This window comes from Poeciliopsis prolifica, unplaced genomic scaffold (genome assembly GCF_027474105.1).
Source record: "Poeciliopsis prolifica strain line A6 unplaced genomic scaffold, Auburn_PproV2 SCAFFOLD001, whole genome shotgun sequence".
Classification (NCBI taxonomy): Eukaryota; Metazoa; Chordata; class Actinopteri; order Cyprinodontiformes; family Poeciliidae; genus Poeciliopsis; species Poeciliopsis prolifica.
In genome coordinates, this window is record NW_026562376.1 from 16,334,970 (window position 1) to 16,360,014 (window position 25,045).

The window sequence follows — 25,045 nt, forward strand, 5'->3', positions numbered from 1 at the left end:
ATCAGGTTTTGTATAAAGCCACCAAGAACAAGGAGCCATGTAAATTTAGTAACTCTTTGTTTACATTCAAATCAGAGACAATACAATTTACGCATGAAGGAAAAATAATTTTCTTTTAGTCCTTGTTTGGTGTACGTCTCTTGTTAAAATTTCCACTACAATTAACATATTGGTAACACTTTGACGAGTTGTGAATATGACTTTATGAATATTTATGACTGTTGTCATAAAGTGTCAACAGTCACTTTATGACTGTTGACACTTTATGACAACAAAAGCATATTTTCAAAATGTATGTTTAATCTGACAAGCCTAAACATACATAGGCTTGTATTCTAATTTATTGAATGACTGCAGATTTACATTCATATTATTATGAGTAGAATTATCATGAATCAAATATAATTGCCATTTCAACACATATTGAAAAATCTAATTATATCTTAGCGTGGCCTTTCAAATTCAATATCAGACTCAGCTATTTCTATTTGTCCCACCTCAATGAACATAAAAGCCATTGTTCTGCAGGCAGTCACCATATTCTTTCATTAATGATCTTCATTAATCGAGGGAGTTACGTTTTATTTTCCTTGTAGTTATCTTAAGCCAGCAAACAATTTGAATCATAAGATCAAAGAAAGAAATACTTTTTTTAAATCCCAGCAGTAAGTATAAGCAACTTCTTTTATTGCCTTTTTCATAGCATTTATTTATCTAAATGAGCTCTTTTCCACAATTTCATTTCAATTAATCATTTAACATTTTGCTTCTTAAAAGGGAAAAGAAAGCTCAACCATTCTGAGATTTTCTTGAATGTAAATAACTAAAACCACAAATTAAGACAAGTGTCACTCAAAAAAAATGAGGCCCTGATATCTGAGGCAGCTGGCTGTTTCAGAAAAATACATAATAAAAGACAGTGATCAACCACTAAAATTGAAAATCCTTCAAAAAGGGTGAACGTTTGAATTAGAAAATCTATTAAGGTTTAAAGCTGTGCTCAAAAAAGATAAAGAAAAGAATCCAATCCATCTTTTGCTAGATTTTATAAGGAATGATAGGTGTCTAGAATCTGAAAAAAGTTTCTATAACCGACTTGTAGAGATGCTCTGAAATAAAATATTTAGAAAGCGAACAATGAATAACGTTTTTGTTAGATAATGTATATTTGATTTAGATAAATGTCAATTACCGTAGTAAAATCTGCTTGCAATTAAAAGTAAATACATAAAGCGTGTTCTAGTTTGCATCTAATTACCACACTTCTGCAGAAATATCTGTTAATTGTTGAGATATCATCAATTGATAGAAGCAAAAAAAAAAAGCATGAGGTGGACGATGAATGATGGAAGGAAATGAAAGGAAGAGAAACTAGAATTGTGGGATACAGAGAGAAAAGCAATTATCTCACAGGACTGTGATGTTATGACAGGAGCTGACAGGCAGGGAGAGCTACCGCTTATTGCTCAGCTTTCATCACGGACATCTCTTACCCCATTCTCCTCCTGCTGGCTTTCTTTCCTCATAATTTCTTTGAGAACACAGCAGCAGGGCTCATCAGTTCCCTCAATACATTGATTACTGCAGATGCCGCAGGAGGTTTGTGAGAGAGTACAACTATCCACACATGCTTGATTCTGAACGCCCGTGTTTTGTTTGTGTGTGCTGCCTTTTCTTAAGTTGTTTGCTGTGCTTGCAAACAACCATCTGAGTCCCATCAGTGCTGCAGACCTGTCAAAGTAAATGCTTCAGCAATCCCTAAGCGCTGTCCATCTTGTGCTTAAAATCAGTAGCACCGAAAAAGTCCGATGTTTTCAAGAAACAACAAAGATTTTAAAACATCCCAGAATAAAAAATGAAACAGCAAAAGAAGCTGTAATATTTTTAAACCTGCACTGGCTTTGAATAGAAAGCAGCAGATATGACGCAGAATGTCCCAGTGTTCATGCAAAGCGACATAGATGAACTGTGCAATTTATTTTTTTTTTTGCTTTGTTCAGGTGCTGGTCATTTCACCACTTTGTACATTTTGTCCTGACCACGTTTCAATTTGGAAACTAATTTGGATGTTTTCGGCTTCAACAACTTAAAATTTGAAGTGACATTATACTTTCAATTCATACTTTAGTGTAAGGAAATGTTATCAAACTTAAAATATGCAAAAATAAAAGCTAGAAGAAGAATCTATCCCCCATCAAATGAAAAAGGATTAGCAGTATTTCACACACGTATGGTTATTAAAAGAAGAAATATGTCTACCTTGATGATACATAGTTAACATGATTAAACTATTTTTTTTCTTTTTGGCATGCATAAAACATCACAGGATTCAGTAAGTCTGAAAATAGCTTTCAAAGAGATTTATGTGACCAGCCTGGGTCAGAACTAGAGCTTATTTATCCCAGTCCCTAATCTGTTTATGTTTTGAAGTCACTATTTTTAGCACCCAGCATTTAGCTAGCAGATGAACGGTTGCTGTTCCTTAGGAAAAAAAAATTCTTACTTCAGACATAAGTTTGTACACAACTCTTAAACCAAGCTTTTACATTACTTGGCAGAGAGGTCAAAGGTCTTTCATTCAAGAAAACACACACAAGACAAAACATTTCACACAAACATACTTATGTTTACATCTTTCTATGTCACAAAGTCTTTGAAATGACATCCATTTATATTTCATTCATTTCTACAGTCGAGCCATGACCCTTTTCCAAAAACAGGACTACTTCTTATGGAGCTCAGGCTCTGGGTTGTTGCTCAAAGACAGCAAGACAAATAAACTTGATTTACATGTAATAATTGTTGATTGAAGCAATGATTAAAATTTCAATCAATGCTTTTATCTCATAATAAATTTGTTGATTTTATTGCAAAATACAATCTGTACTGATGGAGTCAAAACATATTGATACAGAAACTATCCTTATGTGATTTTGATGTTTTAGCAGCTCTAATGCTTTCTATGATGAAAAACAGTCCATTAGGAGGTGTCTAAAAGAGTAGGCAGAAGGTAGAACAGGAACCAAGATCCATGCCAGTAATGCAGACAAAACAATACATTTTGTACTCATGGCTATCCGTTGAACATATGCGGTGAGTTAATAACTTTAGGGAATCTATTAGCAAGGCTGTGAAGATGGTGTGACATAAAAACAGGAAATAAAACCAAAAGCACATCTAACAAATCTGACATGCAGTAAAGAAATTATAGCCACTCCTCTTATTGTGAATCTGTGTTGGTGCGTTGATAGTGTGCAGCAACTTTATTTTGCTTTAGGCTCATTGCTGGTCTCAGAATCTTAAGTTGATTATCTCTATAACTACAGCAAATATATTTTCTCCTTTCCAGTTCTATTTTATGTAAGGTGAAAACTATATTTCTAGTCTCAATTTGTGTCATTAGATGTAGACATAAGTTTCACAGTCTCTCAAATAAATGCATAAAAATCTCTGAAAGTGTGCTGCCTCTCATTTAGTTCAACTCTTACATTGTGCAAGGATTTTCTTTTAGATGAAATAACACCAATAAGTTCAGTAACAATGAAATCACTATAATGTTCTCAAAATTAAAGTTTTTTTTTGGTTCATATTGCAAAATTTAGCATTGGAAGCATTTCACCTGAATTAACCAGAATTTATTGGACTTTACACATATTTGTGCTTGAATATAGTTGTTTGTTTCAAGTTCATTCCCTTGAATTTCTATATTTTCCACTGAATTGCAATTTGGAATATTTTCAATTTTACCAAGGTTGACTTCAAAAGAATAGGTAAAGGAAAATATTTGGAAATAATGGATATTTTGATAATAAGCTTAAATGAGTCTCACCAGTGTCGTACTGCAGGATGAGGTCTTCCTGGAACTGTCCAACTTTCATGGGCTGGAAAACCACAGTCACTCGGACGCTTTCTCCAACATGGATTATATCAGAAGAGGGTGTCACTGAAAAAGGCCTATCAACAACAAAATCGGCCATGAACAAGTGAGAGATAAATCTGTGATTATTGTAATCTTATACAATGTTTCTGGACACTGCAGCTCCTGCAGATTTTCTAAACAATTTATTTTTCATTTTGAACAGTTTTATTCACATCTGTTTTGAATATAAAACGTATGAGAAATATCTCATTTGAAATCATGCCATGTTGTACTAGTTTCTAACCTTTTTGTGTGCAACTTGAAATTGGTCTTACAGTTGCCTACGTTGCAAACAAAGTGAGTTTTCTCTGTGGATGCTTTCACTACACAAGAAGGTAAATGAATCTCATCTTTAAAGTCAAGTATGGCACGGGGCCCAATGGCACGAATTGGAATCTCAAAGCATTCGCTTGGAGAAACACAAATCAGTCTGTGGCTGTAGTCCTAAATTGAGACAAAAAACAGACAGCACAAAAATTAAAAAGACAAACTAATGAATAACTGAGTTGTTGATTTTTTCTCGCAAAAAATATAGACACAATTAGTTTATATAATTTTACATTTTACTCAAATAAAAAACTTTTACATCAGTTATGACCCACTTAAAGATTTTTTTATATAGATAAATAAAACTAGACTTATCTGAACACCAAATCCCAACAATCCAACTAGACTGAATTACAATTTTTAATAACACACATATGGCATTAAATAACAGTGTACTCCTCAGTAAAAATGAAACAGACTTTGCTATGATGATAAAATTGAGCTTACAAGGAAGTCACAAGTACCACAGATAAAGAAATGTGATTCCTAAGTCTTACCACTAAACTCAAAGTCTGGACATCATCATCATATAAAAAGATCATTCTGATAACTGTTAAAAAATAACATAGTAACTATAACGGTGAAATTATATTTCAACACTTGACAGCAAGACTCCTCAAACAACTACCCCATAACTCTCTAAGAAAATGTTTTCTAAATTCAAATACATCCTCCTAGAAGCACAATATTTTATCTACATAAGATTTTCTGCTTCATAAATTTTGTAATGAATATTATTAGGAATAGCACCTTGCTCTCCTGTGGGGTGAAGAATACCATAAAACTGGCAGTCATTCCTGGTGCTATTTTGCTTCTTCCATTCTCTGGACCGGCCACATAAAACTGTTCTGAAATACCCTGCTCCAACTTCACAGGGTGTGCAACCTTAAACAAAACAACAATTGCTGAAACAGCTGAAACAAAGTAGAATTCTCAGAGTACTAATATTGACTCCTGCTTGTACACATCTGTTTCAATCCACCATGACCTTTTGCAGTTATTTGCCATTACTTGCACACAACACTGCTACAATAAGACACAACATGTTTATTTTTGCTTGGACATGTCTAAAAAAGTACATGTTTTTTGTCCATTTATCCCCAAATATGTTATGATTGAAAGACTCGCTTATCCATATATTGATTTCAATCATATTTATTTGAACCATTCAGAGTTTCATTTCAACAAACCTGGTCATTGTTGAGAAGTAGCAGAGGCAAACTGTAGGTTTCTAAGGGTATAAAGTTCTGGAAGACCAGCTCTGATGGGTAAGGCTGGAAAATCGTACGGTCCAGTTTTATTGGGGGCAGCTGAAAAAACACACATGCATGGATATTTCTAAAGAACTCCTTCTGAAGCAGCGTCTTGCAAAATAATTTATACACCTTAAACCATTCCACATTTTGAAACAGTTCACCCATAAACTTCAAGCCTTTGCATTAATATTTTATGTGATAGGCCACATAAATTGGCACAAATTGGCACTCATTTGTGAAGAAAAAGGAAAATAATGTTTTCCACATTTCTTTTTATGAACTAGGAAACCCAAAAGGTGGCATAAGTAAAGTAGTTTGTAGATTGATATCCCTATGTAAGTACCATGCAACAAAGTAAATATTATTTAGAGTCCACAGGTCTTTTACTTTATCTCAATGTAAATGCAGCTGTCCTATTAAGGCCCAAAAGGCTTATTAGAAAACATTAGTGAACAAACAGCATTATTAAGAACAAAGAAAACAGCAACTGACTGACATTATTTTGTCATATTTAGGTAATGAAGCTGGTTAACCAATCATTTCTTTGAAATAATGGCAGCACAAACCGCAAGGTTTGCAACTTTCCACTTCATAAATACACACTACTATCTTTTGATCCATCATATAAAATATGAAGTTAGTGGTTGTATTGTGAATGAGTGGGAAAATATTTTAAAGTGTATAGTTACTTTTACAAGGAATTGCATCACTACATTAATACATTTAGTATTCTGTTTCTGCAGAACATATTAACTGCTGCTCTATAAAGGAGCAATCTCAGCAATGGCATATATGCTGTATCATCCATCGTAACTGCATCATACTGGTGTTACATAAACATTCTAAGTGAAGACCAGAAATTATTTTTTAAAAGTTGCATTTAATTATTTTTTAAAAGCAGAGTAGTCACCAAGCTGAAACTATATTGATGCAAGCAGGTGATTAACTTACTATGATAATAAACGAACAAAAAGAAATAGCTAAACCGTAATAAGTGCTTAATAGTTGGGCCTTTTTTGAAATGTCAGGTTTCTCTTTTTCTTCCCCATTGTGACCATCTCTAGGTGGTTAGTCAATAACTATAGGACATTCATACTGATAAAAGTAAATAAAAAATTATTACACTTAACATTCAATGAAGCTTTAAAATACAGAATACTGTATAGAGTGTGGCAAAACAAATGTGTTTTTCATTGTGTAATTTCTCTGTTCCTTGCTTAGTTCTCAAGACTGAATGATGGATAGCAGAAAAGCAGTTCCCAAGATTCAGACATTAAGCAGAAAAAATCTAAAAATAGCACTGCCTTATTTAAACGTCTTTAAATCTTACAAGCTATGTATAGCACAACATAGCTTATTACAGTTAATCTAAATTACTTCTGTTCTGACCTATTTGGTGTATACTCAACATGACTTTCATTTATCACTGCAGGATAAGTGGTCCATATTGGAGATTTGTCATTTTCAGATTTGCATATTTAACAAGTCAACAGAAAAGCATACAAGGTGAGATGCAAATTTTTTTAATTTGCTGAGGAGGTGTTTATTAATTTTAAATGCCTTAAATGAACTTTTGACAGCAAAGTACTCTTGTCAGGTAGCAGCTGCTGACTGGATGGAGAGCGTTCTGCAAACATCAATTTTCATGTCCTGTGAAAGATTATTTTCATATGTAGGTCAGAGCTTGGATTGGATTATTCTAACACATGAATATGAATTGATCTAAACAATTTTACTGTTGTTCTGGCTGTATGTTTAGAGTTGTTTTCCGGCTGGAAAGTATCAGGCCCAATATCAACTCTGTAGTTTCCCAGTTTCTGCTATGATAAAAGTATCAGGACACCAAACCCACAGTGAAGTGCTGTCCAAAGAACTGCTCCTCACTATGGGTATGGTGTGTTCAGGCCAATGTGCATTGCTACTCATTTGTCAGATATATTATTTTGCCATTAATCCAAAATGGTGCAGCCCAGTGATCAGACCAGATCACTTTGTCCACATGTGTGCTGTGTTATCAACATGGCTTGTTAGCAACTTGGAAATGAGCTTTTCGTGGCTTTATTTCACTAATGGCTTTCTTCTTGCCACGCTTCCACCAATAGTAGATTTATGGACTACAAGATTAACAGGTATCCTGTCAACAGATTCTCCCATATGAGCTCTAAACCTCTTCAGTCTTTTGACTGCTTCTTCTTTTAATGCTTTTCCTCGCTCACAAGTCATTATTCCTCGCTCATCTGACCAACCTCTAAATTACAGTTAATTTAGATTAACTGTAATAAGCTATGTTGTGCTGTTTAAGGAACAGTTGTAATTGTACTAAGACTACATTGCACACTGATGGACTCTATTCACTAAAAGAATAATGAGAAACCTTTCATACAACATGTTTTTAAGTATTTCATTGTTAGGATTGTCATTTAAAATGTTTTAATAGCACAAAATTCAAGCTTTTTATTAATCCAATCTTAGAACCGACTGTTCATGTGTCATCTCAAATCATTACAACTGATTTATCTCGTATATTATTACTAAAAAGGTCTGGAGGAAGGACAACATTAGCTGACATCTACCGTGCAATGAGTGGTGTAGCGTTCTGGAGTCTCGAGCCTGAGGGGTAGATGAACCTCTGTGATGTTATTCAGGCGCTCCTCTGAGGACTGCATCATTTCTTGTTTAAAAACTGATGGCGTCATCTGTAATCAAACAACAGGGTCTATTATCCAGTCTGCACTAGCTGTCTCTTTAATGTCAGATCAAACATCAGTAATGAAGAAAGCTTAGTTTGGTGAGAGCAATCAACCATATTTTGTGGTTAAAACCTAAGCTACACAATCTGATGAGTCCTCCTTATCAGTGTGCCAGAGACAAAGAAACATCTAACTGCACTTAGCCCATTTCAGGGGTAGGTCAAAAAGGAATTTCAGCTGCATTAATAATGTAGCAGGAAGTCTTATGATAAATGCAATATTTAACAACCGACAGGTTTGGATTCAGAAAACACTATTCAGAAGCAATTAAGCTGCTTTAGAGAAGGAAGGCAAGGAGTTAAACAATATGTTTGAGTGGAAATTTAATTTATTCCACAAAATTAACAGAGGGTGTTACCCAAAAGTTGTATAAATAATATATTAAATTACTTCAGTTCAGTACTTTTGAATTTGTAGTCTCTTTTATAGATGGTGCCATTGATAGAGCTTTGCTTCCCTAACTGTGTTTTCTTTCTCTTCTGTCTTTTTTCAGTTCTCTCAACCCTAAGCTGCTCACAGCAGACAGCCAATAATACCAACCTGGGTTCTATTGAAGGTTTTTTCCTGCTTTTCCACTTGCTTGGTAGAAGTGAACGCATGAAAGTGAATGACTCAATACATCTAACCAGACTTTTCAAGGTACATTAATTCAGTTTGACTGTATTATTTTGTACTTAAAACTACACTGTAAATTTCCTGAATTGTACTTTTTATATACACCATTAACATCTTTTGCAACAATGGAAGTATGGCACTTCCTAATTATGCCATTGCCACCAATCTGGTTGGACCCTTAATTGGCAGTGACAGTTGTTCATTTACCAACTTGCTCCTAATAAACTGTTTTCTTTAGCATTCATTAGAGGCTCAACATCTCAAAAGGCTATTAAGTTGTGACGTGAGGGCAAAGATAAAATACGACATAATTTGTTCCAACCAACCACATCCAGTCAGATGCTAAAACAGCTTTAGCCATTTAACTACCTGAAAATCTGAATACACAGAGACACATATGTTTAGCTGAATATGGATCTCAAGTCAATCTGAGAGCATTCATAAAAGAGGCAGGATAAAACACAGGCATAAAATTGCCACTGCAATCAAGGATTGATTTTTGTTTTCTATAAGGAGCCAAACTAATTATTAGGGCAATTGGTCATTTGAAGAAGGTTCTTTAAAAGCATTGGACAATATCCAAAATGCAGGTCACTGATTACAGTGAGCATGAGAACTCATCAGGAAAACCCTACTCAAATATCTGCAGTGTTTTTAACTTTTGATGTTGCTGTTGGCAAATAAAACACACAGAAACAGCAGGATCTGCTCACCCGTCGCGGCTTGTCGTCCTTTACCACGACTTTCTGTTTGCGAAGTTTAGAGGTCAACTGCTGAAGCTGAACTGCTTTCATTTTGAGTGAATTCTGTAGCACAATCACCTGCAAAAAAAAAAAAGTGGTGTATGTTATTCAATTCTTGCAAAACAATTTGTAACACATAGCAAGATGAATTCCAGCTAATCAGCAGCAGAGACTCTCCAGAGAAGTTAACAGGACAGAAAATAATTAGCCACTCTCCCAACCACAGACCTTAAAATATAAGTCTCTGTCTACTACCTCTTCAGAGCTGGAAAACTGTATATTTGTTGCCTTGTGTAGACAGTGCGAGTCACACAATAAGCAGTGTAAGTTATAGGGGTGTAATATATACGCCTATATATTACAAATACAATTATTTGTAATACCATACAAATTATTGTATTATTAATTTGATTAATACAAGGGATTGTTTTTAATTTCGGCTGTAAGCGACATTTGTTCGTAAAATTATAGCTTCAAACTATATAGGCTGAGTCACAAGTGCTGTAAATATTTTCCGAATTAAGCAAAAAAAAAAAAGAAAAAAAACGTCTTTGCTGTGCTAATGTAACGTAAGAACGTAATATTGAAATAAGCTACTAGCAGAAAATTTAAGCTTTTTTATCAACAGAAAAGTTTAGCGTTCTGCCAAAAAAAAGTGCATAAAAATGTGCTATTTTTTTAAATATACAGAAAGGCAAACTGTTTGTTGTGGTCCTCTTGTGCCAACTGTAACGAAAGTTGACTTAAATCGAGTTGTTCACCACCACACGCAAACTTCTCGAACATTTTTCAACGAAACAACGTGAAATCAGCATGATACCAACACATACAAAAAAAATGTGTGCCAACAAAAGAAATAATTTCAACAAACTCTTACCACCGTGTAAGAAACTTCATTTTTACGAAAAAACACGCCAGCTGAAATTGATGTTGGGTTTAGTCTGTATCAATAGCAACGATGTTTGCCGAACGTCCAGTAAACTGCTTCCCGATTGGCTGGTAGAGTTTCAAGCTGTTTCTATGGCGTCGTCGTTCAGTAGAAGACATACGTCAGGACGTTCGCCATATTGACAGAGGCAAGTTCGCACAAGAATAAAATGGGTATCTAAAAAACACTACTACACTACAATACAGACACCAATTCATACTTTGGTTTGATAGCGGTATTAATTTCTACTTTCAATACTACTCCACAGGGGAACTCGTCTTTTCTTTTTTGGACAAATAATATTCCAGAGATGTCAGATACAACTAACTGCATCTATTATCTGATGGCTAAATCTGCAGAATTTCAATCAACATCATTGTTTTTCTTTGATCGAAGTTTCTTCTTTGCCATCCTTGCTATATTCAAGTGTAATAAAAATATTACAGTACATGACACATAAATACAAAGCAGCAGCAGTACATAACTATGGGGTTAAACAAGAGTACAACCACTTTAGCAACCTCCAGTCTGCCTGTCTGTCTAATGCATTACACTGATGTTTCCGGGGTAAAGAACACACATGCACCTGGCCAATCACATTGTGCAAAAGAAAGTATTACTCATCAGACCAGCATACATGCATCTACAGCCTTGGCATGATTATGTGGCTGGTTTTCTACAGTTTGTTTCTTGGGCTATGTTGTCATTATAGACTAGGAACAAACAGGAGAGGGAATCTCTGAGATGTTCTGATAGACTCGTCCTGCCATCAGAAAATTATTTATTTCAACATTTTTACAGCTTCAAAGGCATCAGTTTTGTTTATTTGTTGCCAACTCCCAGCTATCAATACCCATGATATATACCCCTGATTTATAAATAAACTGTATAAAAATAAAACAACTTTGTAACTTATAGGAAGGAGGTATGTCTTGAGATAATAATATAAGGACAACAGCTTGAGTTAAGTTTCTTTTAAATCATTTAAATAAAACATTGTTGATTCACGATTACTGAAAATAAAATATTTGTAGTGACAGAAGAATTACAGGGTTTGTTTTTTGTATAATTAATATTATTATTATTATCTCCATAGATGTAGTTGTTCTGCTTTCTGTCACTGTCACGTTCATTTTCATTTCCCAACACCTGACTCAGCACTTTGAATTGTGAAGCACTGTTAAAAGTGAGAGTAAAACTAAACAGCCTGTTTGAGCGCATCGTGTCCTCTCTTATTTTGGACTTTGAAAATCATATTTGTTTGCATTAATGATGGTCTGAGCTCTAATGTTCGGCAACATGTCATAACTAATTGACACTGTAGCCTCGGTTCATCCCCTCCGGTGTCTTCCAATGGCTTCCCGTAGTTCCCGTGTTATGTCCCGTCAAACAGAATTCCAGCTCTGTCTGCCACTGTTCGGGTCAGTGAGTAACCAGCCTGGTGACCCGTTAGCTGACCACGCCCCGCCTGTTCATCATATGTGAACCGACGTCAGCGCGTAGCATTGTTCCGTCCGCAGGCTCCATCTCCGACCGGTTCCACCGCCGTGAACCCAACACCGACAGAACCCGGACTTCGGCAGCATAAACACCCGCCTTATCAGCAGATCGCCATCGGACATGGACGCAGCCTCCTCCAGTCAGTGCAGGTAGGACGGGAAACGGCTGGACGCTGCCACTGAAACGAGCCCCATATTTACGTAGCCTATGAGAGATGGCTGTTATTAGCATATTACAGCGTGTCGACGTTGTACATTTGCAGGAAGCGAGTTCAGTGCTGTTTACAGAAAGCCAACCTGAGGTGTCATGACAGTTTATTCTAAGGATTACAGCAGCCAATCAAACATTTTCTCTGCCTATGACGTAAGCACGTTGGATTACAGGCGGTATATTCCTGCAGAATACAGACCAGAAAATCTTCAATTTTCTTTTATTGGCATAAAGTGCATTATCCTAACTTTGTTTACGGAACAGCTAGTCTTTCCGGAAACATGTTTAATGTTTGCAGTAAAACCTGTTTCACATTCAGAGCTTTGGAGCTATGAGCAACAGCCCTGACTGGTTAAACTCGTTTACTCATTCAGATTAGAAACAAAGGGCCTGTCAGTGAGGCCTCCATGAGTGCAGAAGCCCCACAGCACCACGGACAGCTCCGAACGAGACCCCGCAGAAACTGGCCTCCCGTTACTTAAGATGTTCTTAAGTTCTTGGGAGATTAGTTTGGCGTTTCATTAAAAAATAAATAAATGTAGTGTCGATGTCAATCAAAACAAAGGGGTCACTGATTGTTATTTATGGCGTTTGCTATTAGTTACTATTCATTATACAAAATATTAACAGATCGTGCAGTTATTTTTAAAAGTAATATAAATCAAAATAGAATAAGGCCTCTGGAGATCTCGTGGACTTCACTGATCCACAAGAAGGCATCCTGTTCCTTGCCATTTTGAGAGAACGTCTCTATTAATTTTGCTTTTATTTGCTTCTTTAAGCCACTCAACTTTGACCCATGAAGCCTCATCCAAGTATATATCAGCTAGCAGTCTGCATACACTCATCATCTACATGTTTGTCGTATTAATTGAGGGCTTTCTTGCCTTTATTTAAAACACCTTTTATGGTGGAAGTATTTTTGCAACAAACAAAAGTTGGATGTACAAGTTTGAATATATTTTAGATTTTTTCTAATCCACGCAGGGCCAGAATTATACATTCAGGCTCAGATATATGTATACGCTACTGCTAATGTTTTAGTGTATGTTCCCTTGAATATTACAGCTCAGCCACTCGTCTTTTGTCATTTTTAAGTTTGCCGCTGTGAAAGGAAATGAGATGGGTATTAAAATCTGTGCACAGTTTTTTAACCACTCTTTGAAAAGAGGTTTGCAATCAATCACACATTGCTGGTAGAGTAAAGCACCATGTTTCATAAGAATAAAAGTTTGCAAACAGATTTTTTTTTTTCATGGTGTGAGACACCCTTCTTCATTTTTATTATTCTTGCTTAAAAGGATGGTTTTATAGACTGGCTACATATTGTACAATCTGCTGCTGATGCTTCATTTCTGTGGGTTTATAAATAACTTATTTTGAAACCAGCTCTCTCTTTAAGTGACCTGCATTCTGCCAATGAATGACAGCAGAAGCTAAGTTGTCACTTGTCTGTCAACTGTCTCTGTGGTGTTTGTTTGCAAAAGTGGCATTCTAACTTACAGGTTGCAAACTCAGAAAAAGAAAAATTTGCAAGTCCTTTTTTTTGTGAAGTGAGTCAAGATGCAAAGCATAAACCTATTCATCTCAGTCTGAATATATGCATGAGCTGCTTAAATGTTTGCGAGAATGAATGAGAAATCACTAAAGAGACAGAAAATCTATACCTGATCATTTGTTTTAAAGCTGGTTTTGAGTTTAGAATTGAGAAAGAGAACAAGGGCAAAACCTGGAAAGACAAAGCTCCCAGGGCTACTCAGATGCAGCAGTCATCCTAGATGGCAGCTCCAAATTAGGCTCAAAGTCATCAGGCTCGCTTCCTGAAAACACTGCAGCCTGAAGTCTCACTTCGTCTTAATAACAAAGGTTCGGGTACAGAGGGAACATTAACAAGGTGATCGCTTCACACAGATTTATGATTAGAATTACACACTGTTTCTGACTTTGTTTAATGTAGCACCTTGGGGCATTTCAAATCCAATCAACATCTGGGAAGAATGATTTCTCTGGCAGAATGCAGAAAACCCCAACACTGTTACATAAGTGTATTAGTTAAACTTACTAGTACTCCGAGTTCTATGATAATCACTTGAACCGGGCCTTAATGAGTTTTTTCTTACTTTGAGATCTTTTTTTTTTTCACTCTCTGCAGTTTTAATAGTTACTTTGTGATCTGAGTCAGTCCAGAGGAACTTGTTTTTCACCGGTGTGTGTCTTTTCACGAGCGCCTGAGTCAGCATACTGTTTTTGTTTTTCAATTTATGTACTGGAGCTGATTGTGTCTTCGTTCAGTACCCGGCATGTTCATTTTACAGAAGTGTCTCTTTCTCTACTGTGTACCTCAACAGTTGATGTCATCTGCTTAACAATACCACCAGAATTCTCAGACCCTTTATACTTTGTCATTCTTACCGTTCGGGGCTGAAAAGCACGCACATCCCAATTAATGTAAAAAATGCTTTGCACAATTAATGAAATTAATGTGACACATATCATGAACAACTTTACTTTGTTCACGCACCTTTTTGATTCTGTTTCAGGATCCAGTCTTCTCTGCTGATGATGTATGACCATCCTATTTGTATGCAAAAAAAAAAAAAAGGCTTCCTATCAGAGATGGTTTTGGGTCAAACTGGTTTTTGAACTCCCAAGAGACTTTCTATGGTTCCAACCACTAGTTCACTCGGGCAGTCTTTTGTTGATATGCAATGATGTGTTTGTGTTGGACATTTACTGATCAAAATCTTTCAGTTTGGTTTAAACACCTTCCTCAATAAGGTTTAAAGCATATTGCCCCGGACATTAGAAGAACACAAGAGATTCCTGTCACCCGCAGAACAACACCAGTTGTTTGCTGGAAACTTCCTTTATGTCGTCAGTGTTGCCACCAGTCTCTTCCATGACCAGTTTCCGTTGTGTCTTTTCATCCACTGTGAAAAGAAGTTTAGTGTGCTGTCACTGTCATCCATTTTGGTGTGAAAGGTTTAGGACTGACACCTGTGTATAATGAGATCCTTTTAAATATTTATCACTTCTCTGTAAACTATGGGTTTGGCTAAAGAATGTAAATGAGCAAATCTCAGTGAAATCATGCAATGGGAGCTGAACTGTACTTTGGGTTTAGTAAATTAATCGTATTTGATTTTCAAAGAATTCAATGCATTATTTAAATTACATAAAGTCTTACTTTTTGTGTGTGCACACTGATGCTACCAAGTGATTATACCCTTTTTATAATTTATATTTTTATACTGACAGATTTGAATGTTTTGTTGAATTGCACAGAATATGTCAAAATAATGGAATAATCATTGTCTTGGTCTCATCTATACATCACAAAAAAGCTGGTGTTTTAATGGGGTCTGTACATCTTTTAGATCAACATCAAATGCTTCTTATATTGAACTTTTCACCAATCAGTGTCGCCCACAATTATTTAGAGATGTGTTTACATTTTCAGTTACAGTTATGAAGAGTACAAAGAGACTGCGGACTGGTTGCTGTCGCAAACAGAGAATCGTCCTAAAGTGGCCATCATCTGTGGTTCAGGCCTGGGCGGTCTGGCCGAGATGCTCGATGACAAGAAAATATTCCCATATAAAGACATTCCACGTTTCCCCACCAGCACCGGTAAGATGCTTATTTTCTTAAAGATTGATATATTATAAAATATGACCAAGTTAATTATAGCTGCTTTATAAAATTCTTCAACTAAATTGTAAGGTGAAATATAGATTGGATGTTAAGGTCTTTAAGCACTAATTGTGTTTTTGTTTTTCTAATTTCTACCAGCCTTTCCAATTATTTATTTCATAATATGCATCAATCAATCAACTTCGGAGAGTCACCATGCTACTGTTTTAAAAAGAATGAGCAAAAGCATGATGCTCTATCACTACCATCCTCAACAGATGGGATGAAGGTCTTCCTTCATTTTTCTTTATGCAAACTAAAAGGCTTTTTTTTAAGCTTAAGAAATGGTTTCATCTTAATTAGATCTTAAAATTAAAAATGATTTCCATAGGCAAAAGTGGATTCACTCATCCAGATATTAGTGTTTTCAAGCATCTCAAATTAATGAGGGGAGCTTTCTGTTTCAGAGAAGTTACGCTGGGTCACTCTTGAATTTTAGTGTGTATGACATTTATTTGGACAACAGCTCACAGTTAGGGAAGCAAAAACTTAAATGTCCAATATTTTTACACAGTATGTTGCAGATTTGTATCTGGAGAAGCCTCTTATTATCAATGTCATAATGCACTCCGGAAAAACAATTTAACCTTACTAGGTACTTCAAACAAATTGGGCATCGATACCTGATTCCAACTGATTGGAGCCCAGCACTTCAGCCTAATAAAGTAGTTCAAGATCACTGCTTCTCATTAATTAGAATAAACATTTACTATTTTGGACTCAGTGGTCTAACACAGTTTACTTGTTGGAAAATTGACAAAGGTTTTGTACAAAAAATCGAGTCTATATTTCATGCTTAGACAAACTCCCAAATCTTTTATTAAAAACCAGCAGTGCTTCGTAGCAGCAGTTCATTCTGTCCATGTGTTGTGCAGTGCAGGGTCATTCAGGCCAGCTGGTGTTTGGAAAGCTGAACGGCCACGAGTGTGTCTGCATGCAGGGTCGATTTCACTTCTACGAGGGCTACAACATTCACACGGTAAACTACTAAATATATTACTTTTGTCTTTGTGCAATGTTTGTCCGAGCCTCTTGCACCGCTGGCTACTTGTGCTTCAAATCAATGGTGTTTCTGAGAATAAGATTTCTTTGAGTGAGACTGGAAATCTTTTTGTGTTTGTTTGTTTGTTTGTTTGTTTGTTTCTGCCAGTATTTCTAAATGGCGTCCTTTAATAATAACAAAAGAGATTATCTGCATTTAATTTGTTTTTCACATACCCTAAAAGTGTCTATTTTTTTATTTAGGCCTTGGTTGTTGCCTAAATTACTGTTAGGGATTTAGTTGTTGTATAATTTATTACTTAGTAATGACTGTTACTGGCCTAAATTTTAGGACATTTTAATAATCAATATAATAATAAAAAATATATTTTTATAACCCCTCACAGTAACCACTAGTCTAACCATAGTGTTTTACAATAGATAAAAGAAAATACAATATATAAAATACAAGAAATAAAACAGGATAAAATATAAGAGTCAGTAGAATAAACTTCATGTAGTTTTTACTAAATTAAGCATAGATTTAATTTAGTGAAAACAAAAATCAGCAGAACTAATTAAAAGAATACAGGTAAGGAGAAATGAGGAAATAATCATCAGCGATGGGGAGCAGACTGGTAAGTGAAGTGAAAAAACAAACGGAAACAAAAGGAATGGAAGGGAAAAGAAAACCTGAACCATAAATAGAAATAAATATTAATACAAAGAAATAAATCCAAAGAAAAAACAGCAACAAATGCTAAACTAACACAATTAATAAACTAAACTGGCAAGATATAAGAAAAAAACAATAAATGATTAAAGACAAAACAACACGAGAGAATCATAAGACTTATTTCTTCGCTGTTTGTTATTCTGAAATGCACATTGGCCTCTTCTTCCTTTTCAGACCTTTGCTGATGCAAATGATATACTATCCAGGGTGACTGATGTCAAGCTGGCAGTTTAATCTCTGACTTTGTCAATCACATTGCGGCAAACATTCACAGGCTCTGCAGTTGATCTTTAAACTCTGTCCTTCACTTATTCTGAAATTTGTACTGTTCCTCTTCATACTTTTTAAGTGAAGCTGAACTCCATCTTATGGAAATTCTGGAATAATCCAAGAGAAATCTCTAACTCTACCTTTAAGCATTAGATCTAAACCTTAGTTGTGACATGTATTTACATGTTTTGCTTTTCCAACATGGCAAAACCCAGGCAATTTTTGTGGCTACACTTCTGGCTAAAAATTGTGTTGCTGCGTTGACTAATCAGTCGAAAAGCATCCATTGTGTGTCAGAATGCCAATGAAACACCGGCCTTTGGCCCCTGGCTACTAGTTTTACTTTACTACCGGCTTTCATGTGCCATCTCCTCATGAAATAGCCCATATAATTTGACAGTATCATAAAACTCTGGTTCATGAATACAGTACCAGCAGGACAGATGCATTAAAGGCCTCCTGTACAGCACATTAGGCCATATATAACATCCATCGAAATGAAGAATGCATAGTGGTGGAGGATTGCAGATTTATTGTGTTCTGTGAAATTTTCAGAAAAGGAGCCCTTTCCAATTTTAAAAGTCTGGGAGGTGAGCCAGCAGACAAAGTTCAGCCACATCAATTCAGGTTGTTCTCTATCTTACCCAGCAGTTTGTGATTTCTGTTGTTTGACCAATTGTCTTAAATAAAATACCCCTGAGAAAACAAAGTGACATCTGTCCACCTCTCTATCTTCTATACCCACCTGTCCTGGCAGAGTCTCCACTGTCTTTGAGCAAAAGGAAGGACACATTTTGAACGTATTGCCAGTTTATCACAGGACAAAACAGAAACACCCAGGAAAGGGAAGGAAGCCAGAGTACCAGGAGAGAACTCATACATGCACAAGGAGAATTCTTGCTTTAAATTCAGTATTGCTCATTTTCCTTTAACATTTTTTTTCTCAAGGTAACACTTCTTGTTGAAGTAGCTCTAGAAGTACTGATTGTATTCTCAGTCCTCATCTTATGAATCTCAAGGAGCTCACTGAGCCAGGTGCTTCTGCACCCTTTTCAACCTTCATTTTTTCCTTTCCCTCAACATTCCATTAATATGCTTGACACAACACTCTGTGAACACACAGCTTCTTTATCAAAGACCTTCTGGATTATCCCCTTTGTTGAGGGTGTCATGTTCGTATTTCTGAACCTTGCTACAGTTTGTTTTTCGCTCGCTCCAAACCCTAATTATCAAAAGTAACATAAACAGATTGTTCAAATATAGAGCTGTTTGTAATTAATATACTTTTGAGATTTATTTTTGAAATGTAATTAGTGATATAAATTCAGTTTTTAATTATTGATTTTTTTATTCTCCTGCATGTTTACTTGTATTACCTCATTAAATCCTCCAGGGAAACATTTTTAAAAATAATTTCAACACATTATTGAGATCAGTTTGTTGTTACACACATGCACACACACACCCTGTGGTTCTACACCTCCTATCCTGTGTGGGCTGCAGGTTCTTAACAAAGACTGCATTTATAATATGCAGAACCCCAACAAAATATGGCACTATTCTAAAGTGACAGCATTGACCTTATCAAGATCTAAGGGCTCATAGAAAATATTTTTGCTTAAACTAACAACATGCCTTCATTGAAAATGCATTATGTTAGAAAATGGAAAAAGCTATTCCTCAATCATGCCTGTCATGAAGGGGAGGAGCTGTCATTTATAGGCCATCAGCTGTTCAGTAAAGGTTAGCAGTTGCTGAAATGTGTACAGTAATAACATTTTGCTCAGGCTATGAAACATTAACTTCTCATGTGATTTGTTCTCAGCATGCCTCCTTTTTCTGTCGTCACATCGCAGACAATAAAGCATGAATGCAGATCATGTTTGTTTGCAGGTGACATACCCAGTGAGAGTCTTCTTCCTGCTTGGCGTGGAAATTCTGATCGTCACAAATGCCGCCGGCGGCCTCAATGGTAGTTACAGCGTGGGGGATATCATGCTAATCAAGGATCACATCAACATGCCTGGCTTTGCTGGCCAGAATCCTCTGTGTGGACACAATGACACAAGGTAGAGCAGAAATGCACAATGCACTCTGACATTGTGCCTAGTACACTGAAGTACGACACATTCATTTACTGTTGCTGCAGGTTTGGAGTGCGTTTCCCTTGCATGTCTGATGCATATGACAGAGAGCTGATGGTCCTGGCTAAGAAAACAGCGGAGGAGCATGACTGTGGGAGCTTCCTCCAGGAAGGCGTTTACTGCATGCTGGCCGGGCCAACATACGAGACTATTGCAGAGTGCAGAGCTCTGCAAAAGCTCGGGGCTGACGCTGTGGGTGGGTACAGCTGAAGCTCCCTCCAAGAGATGTCTGCTTTGGAAATTTATTGAAATGAATTACAGACTTTAAGCTAAATGTGAATACTTTGTTTTTATAAAGACAGACAGCGCATACACGAGATATTCAAACTGCATGTAAATGTGGTCAGAACTTTGACTCTATGGAACAGGAAGTACCAGCAAACAAAGCAGGATTACCAAAATGTAAAAGAGCAAGTTGCTTGTCGATCTGCAACAGCGGGACAGAAAAGCCTAATCATTCAAGTTTTAGCCAGATTAACTTTGTTGAGAAGATTTAAAGCCAAAATAGTGGTAAAATGTAAAATCCACCACTCCTGCTTCAGTCTCAGAACATCTAATAAGTGTCTGCATAACTTGAAAAGCTACTATTTGCATCTCTTTCAATAGCAGCATGTGCTTCCTGTCCAGGTATGAGCACCGTTCCTGAGGTGGTGGTGGCTCGTCACTGCGGACTGCGTGTTTTGGGTCTGTCCCTTATCACCAACAAGGTTGTGATAGATTATGAAAGCAGTGAAAAAGCAAACCACGAGGAAGTGCTGAAGACAACCGAGCATCGGGCCAAGGACCTTCAGAGGCTTGTTGGTCAGCTCATCCCGAAGCTCTAATATCTTCCGATCTGAGATCTGCTCTAACAACAAAAAACACAACAGTTTCTTAGCTTTGATCAAAAGGTGCAAATGGGAAATCTTCAAAACTACAAATACTTTTACACATCATGGGGCTGCATAATGATCAGTTCAAAGGTTGCAAGTATATAAAGAAGCCCCTTGTCTTTATATATATTTTTTATATATATACAAATATATAAGCATAATATATTTTCTTGGTAATGGAATTGCTACGCTGTGCATATTCAAGATTTAAGACACTAAGTTCGTATGAGGCTGAAAACATTGTGAAAACAAACAAATGGTTTTACTTTAACAACAAATACTATGATTGTCTTTTTATGTGTACTGAGCAAGAACTGACCCGCGATTCGCTCTAGAACAAGTTTGCACATAAAACCAAAAAAAAGTGAAGAAAATAATTTTTCAAAAGTTTCAGTTTGTTGTTTTGGAAAACTTCAGTACCAACCGAGACATTCTGGAACAGCCTTTTACCTTATTTGTATCTTTAATTTGATGCCTGTCAAAATTGAAGATAGGTCATTTTGGAAATGCCTGTTTTGCACAGCTAAAATTATGTATTTTCCACTAACAATTACCTGAGCATCTTTTTGTCACTAGTAAAGTCCAGACAAGGGGCCAGGTTGAAATGAGAATCTATTAACTTAAAAAATACATCTTTGATGACCTGTTTTGCACATTAATGGACAACCTCTGCAGGTTCTCATCTCACGTTTTACTGTTATATCTTTTATATACTGTCTAAAGTAATCTACATCAAGCTACACTTGTATAGCTGGTGGTACGACTCTGTAACACTGATCATCATGTGTGTCATTAGAGAAATGTTTGGAAACGGAAATAAGAAATTTAGGGGGAAGCTGAATATTGTTTTTAGGAAGTTCATTCTTTGAAGTACAATTGGTGATGGTGAAAACATTTTAAATTACCATTCAGAAACTCCACATGCAGGAACAACAACAGGAACACAGTAATGTTGTCTCCACAGTCGTAGTATTTGACTGCTGAGTCATGCCTTAAATGATCAAGCATCTAAATTGTTTGGCATACTTGACGGCTAACCTTGTTTATTAGATTGAGTGTATTGGTTGTAATTAATATAAGACTTTATGCATGCTTGGAGGGTAACTTTACAAGTCATCTAACTAGTTCGGAGATAATTTTAGATCATATTGTATAGCCATCGGTGCATTTTTACTAAAATAGAGCTAAAGAAAGCAGTGCGCTTCCACCAAATTAGAATAGTGAATCTACACTAGCTGCTATTCACAGGAGTGAAGGGTAATTATTTGTAATTAACAATGCACAAAAGTACTTATTTTTGCTCTAAATTAGTGTAAATCGCAGAGTAATTTATTGATGAATGCAACTATGATTAAGAAAACAATTTTTGTTTTCTTTAGAATTGAATTATGAGCTGAATCATTTTTAGAACACTCACCAGAAAGTGGAAAGGCTTCTTGTTAGTAATCTTATAATAATCTTCAATAACTCACTGACATGAAAAGCTACCCTTGATCACTACAATTTACTTATATGGAGGTACAGTTGCTGGGATCCAATTTGCACACTAAGCAAAGACAACAGTGTAATAACAGGAAGGAGGTTTAGTACCCCGACCTGCAGTTTTCAATCTGCTCTGTACCGCTTTGGAAACACTTGCCAGCTTTCCTTGACTGTCTCATTCATTAGAGCTGAAAAGGGCAAAAAAATACAGGGTCAGCAGTCAACCTCTTAAACCATTTGGATCAGGCAGAACACCAGGATGCTAATGGAAGTCTTAAAGGGAAATTACACTCAAAATGAAGCAAACATGTTGCCCTTTTTCAAGACGAACACAATCTTTTGTCAGGGGTAAAAGTGAACACAAATCAGAAAGGTGCTATTTTCTGTAAATAAGTGTGTATCACTCAAGGTTTTGAATCGTTTTAGTATTATTTTCTTCCTTCTGTTTTCTAACGGGGCCCGGAAGGGGTTCTGGTGCCTCTCCAGCTAACTGTCCGGGTGAGAGGCGGGGTTCACCCTGGACAGGTCGCCAGTCTGTCGCAGGTCTTATTTTCAAACTGCTCTTCTTTTTAATTGTACTGGAACTGCTTTGCGTGTCTCCAACTGCTGACGGTATCTAGCGCCCAGGTTTTAAACCAGTTCACTTACACTTTAATGTGCACAATAACAATGTTGTTGAAAAATGTTGCTGCTTTCAAATAAAAAACAAATACAGAACACATTTGAGCGCCGGTATTTTCTGAAATGGATGTTGGCTTTTTTATGTTTGACAATGTGTGTGAGTGAGAAGTACAAAACTAGTGTTCAAAGGGAAGAAGAGTTTCTTCTCCTAAGTCTAATAATGAAGATCAGCTAAGAGGGAGATGAGGGCAAACCAACACTCACCTCACTCTCCATCTGCCACTTTAGCCACACTTGAAACCGACGAAGTAGCTGTGAGGCTTGGGTGAAGGGGAAATGGCTGTTCTGTGCTCCACACCATTCTCTTACATTATTCATCCACATGCAGCTTGTAGATTTTCAACTGACTGGGTAGCTGAAATATTAACACAAATGAGGGGGGCAGTGTCGTGTGTTTGTCCAAGATGCATTTACATGCATTTGCTCCTTAACAGCACGACAAAAAGTGAGACAAAGACACGATGTAAACAACCATCTGTTTGGTAAGAAAAGGGAAAATGACTATTTATATAAAGCAATAGTTATTTTTTTATGGTATCTATAAAGAAGTGGTCAGTTACAGTTCATGGCATTCAGTGATCACAAATCTCAAGATTCGGGGTTAATTCACAATATCAGAACCAGGCTGAAAGCTATGAGATTGGTCCCTATTAAGAAGAAAGTCTAATACTGTATTGCATGAAACTGGGACACCAAAAATCAACTCTGGGAATAGTAACTCAGTTCACTGCCACCAAAGATAAATTAAATCTTTCAATGTGCAACATGCCAAACTTTGAAGCAGATGGGCTACAGCAGCTGAAAGCCAATTCCTGTAGATTAAGAAAAGGTACCAGAGACTATTTTTCTTACAGGCTCACAAAAATTGAACAAGGACAGATTATTTTAAAAAAAAGGGTCCGGTCCAATGTGTATCCATTTCAGCTACAGCATTGACAGTGAGTACCATGTCACATAGTTCAAATAATTTCAAGGTGGGTTTTTTTGCACATGACAATAAATGAACTGTCGTCTACTGACCTCCAAAGTTTGTGATCCAGATTATAATCCAATAGAGCTCCTTCGAAACTTGGTGGAAAAGGAAATTTGCATCATTGATGTGCAGCAGATAAAGACAAGCAGATAAAGTGTAAAGCTGCCACATCGACAATAACCAAAAACCAAGGATTTTCACTTTATTTAATCTGTTCAACAAACAAAAGAAAAAAGGCCAAATGTATCCAAATGAGCATCAGTGAGTGCACTTCATCGCATTTGCTTCTGATTTTGCGTTATGGTTTTTGAGTCACTTCAGTTGGTGAAAATTTTGCAATGCTTCTGAAAGACCTTTAATATAATCCCTCAGTTCCTCCCTGACTTCCCCAAACTGAGCTCACAGCGGCTACTGTGCGTTGTGAGTAAAACACAGAATTATAAATACTCCACAAAAAGTACAAAGTGTGTTTGTAAGGACAGATGATGACAGCAACATCAGTGAGTGTGTTTTACTCGACAGTCTGTGCAGCCTGGCGACAGGTCTCATCTGTAATCTAGTGTTGATCCATCTATTGTCGCCACGCCAACTGAGCCTATAGGTTCTGATATTGATTGGGGCGCAAAGAGAAGCCAAGGAAATTGAGCAGGACGGGTCTGCTGAGTTTACATTTTTAAACACCATCTCACGTCCAGTCTTTTACCTTCCTCACCCACTGCATGCACATCATTTATCTTTCAGCGCTTCACTTTCTTGGTATGTCTTTTAGACGAAAAAATAATAATAATTACTGAATTAAATCAATCTCTGCTAACTTTTGTTTACTGCCTTCACAGCTGGCTGCCAGCAGTTTGTCAGCATTGTACCTGTGAGCAGGCTGGATCTGGAAAATTACTGCTCCACTTCTGTGGAGATGTGACAGGTCAAGTTCAACAATGCATCACTCAGGGCAGTGATGCCAAGTC

General features: G+C 36.5%; 2 protein-coding genes across 2 annotated transcripts in view; one reads left to right on the top strand and one right to left on the bottom strand.

The window, feature by feature from the left end:
- hydin (HYDIN axonemal central pair apparatus protein) overlaps nt 1-10,568 on the bottom strand; it is a 68,782-nt gene extending 58,214 nt beyond the window's left edge. Inside the window, exons 1-7 of the mRNA XM_055032106.1 lie at nt 10,488-10,568; nt 9,581-9,688; nt 8,076-8,198; nt 5,437-5,556; nt 4,997-5,131; nt 4,164-4,363; nt 3,830-3,954 (exon numbers count right to left, since the gene is read on the bottom strand). Of these exons, the coding sequence (XP_054888081.1) occupies nt 3,830-3,954; nt 4,164-4,363; nt 4,997-5,131; nt 5,437-5,556; nt 8,076-8,198; nt 9,581-9,661 (784 nt within the window). The 5' untranslated portion in view covers nt 9,662-9,688; nt 10,488-10,568. The remainder of the gene's footprint in view (nt 1-3,829; nt 3,955-4,163; nt 4,364-4,996; nt 5,132-5,436; nt 5,557-8,075; nt 8,199-9,580; nt 9,689-10,487) is intronic.
- A 1,469-nt stretch (nt 10,569-12,037) lies between these two features.
- On the top strand, nt 12,038-23,147 carry pnp6 (purine nucleoside phosphorylase 6). The gene is made up of 6 exons (XM_055032194.1): nt 12,038-12,187; nt 15,709-15,878; nt 16,817-16,920; nt 19,822-19,997; nt 20,078-20,268; nt 20,700-23,147. Exons 1-6 carry the CDS (start codon nt 12,159-12,161, stop codon nt 20,894-20,896), a joined length of 867 nt encoding a protein of 288 aa, XP_054888169.1. The 5' UTR covers nt 12,038-12,158; the 3' UTR covers nt 20,897-23,147.
- Nucleotides 23,148-25,045: the final 1,898 nt, after the last annotated feature.

Excerpts from the sequence above, each read along its gene's own strand:
- pnp6 (XM_055032194.1), top strand. The coding sequence starts at position 12,159 with ATGGACGCAGCCTCCTCCAGTCAGTGCAG. Across the intron at positions 15,879-16,816 it reads ACGTTTCCCCACCAGCACCG|TGCAGGGTCATTCAGGCCAG; the intron begins GTAAGATGCTTA and ends TGTGTTGTGCAG. Across the intron at positions 19,998-20,077 it reads TGTGGACACAATGACACAAG|GTTTGGAGTGCGTTTCCCTT; the intron begins GTAGAGCAGAAA and ends CTGTTGCTGCAG.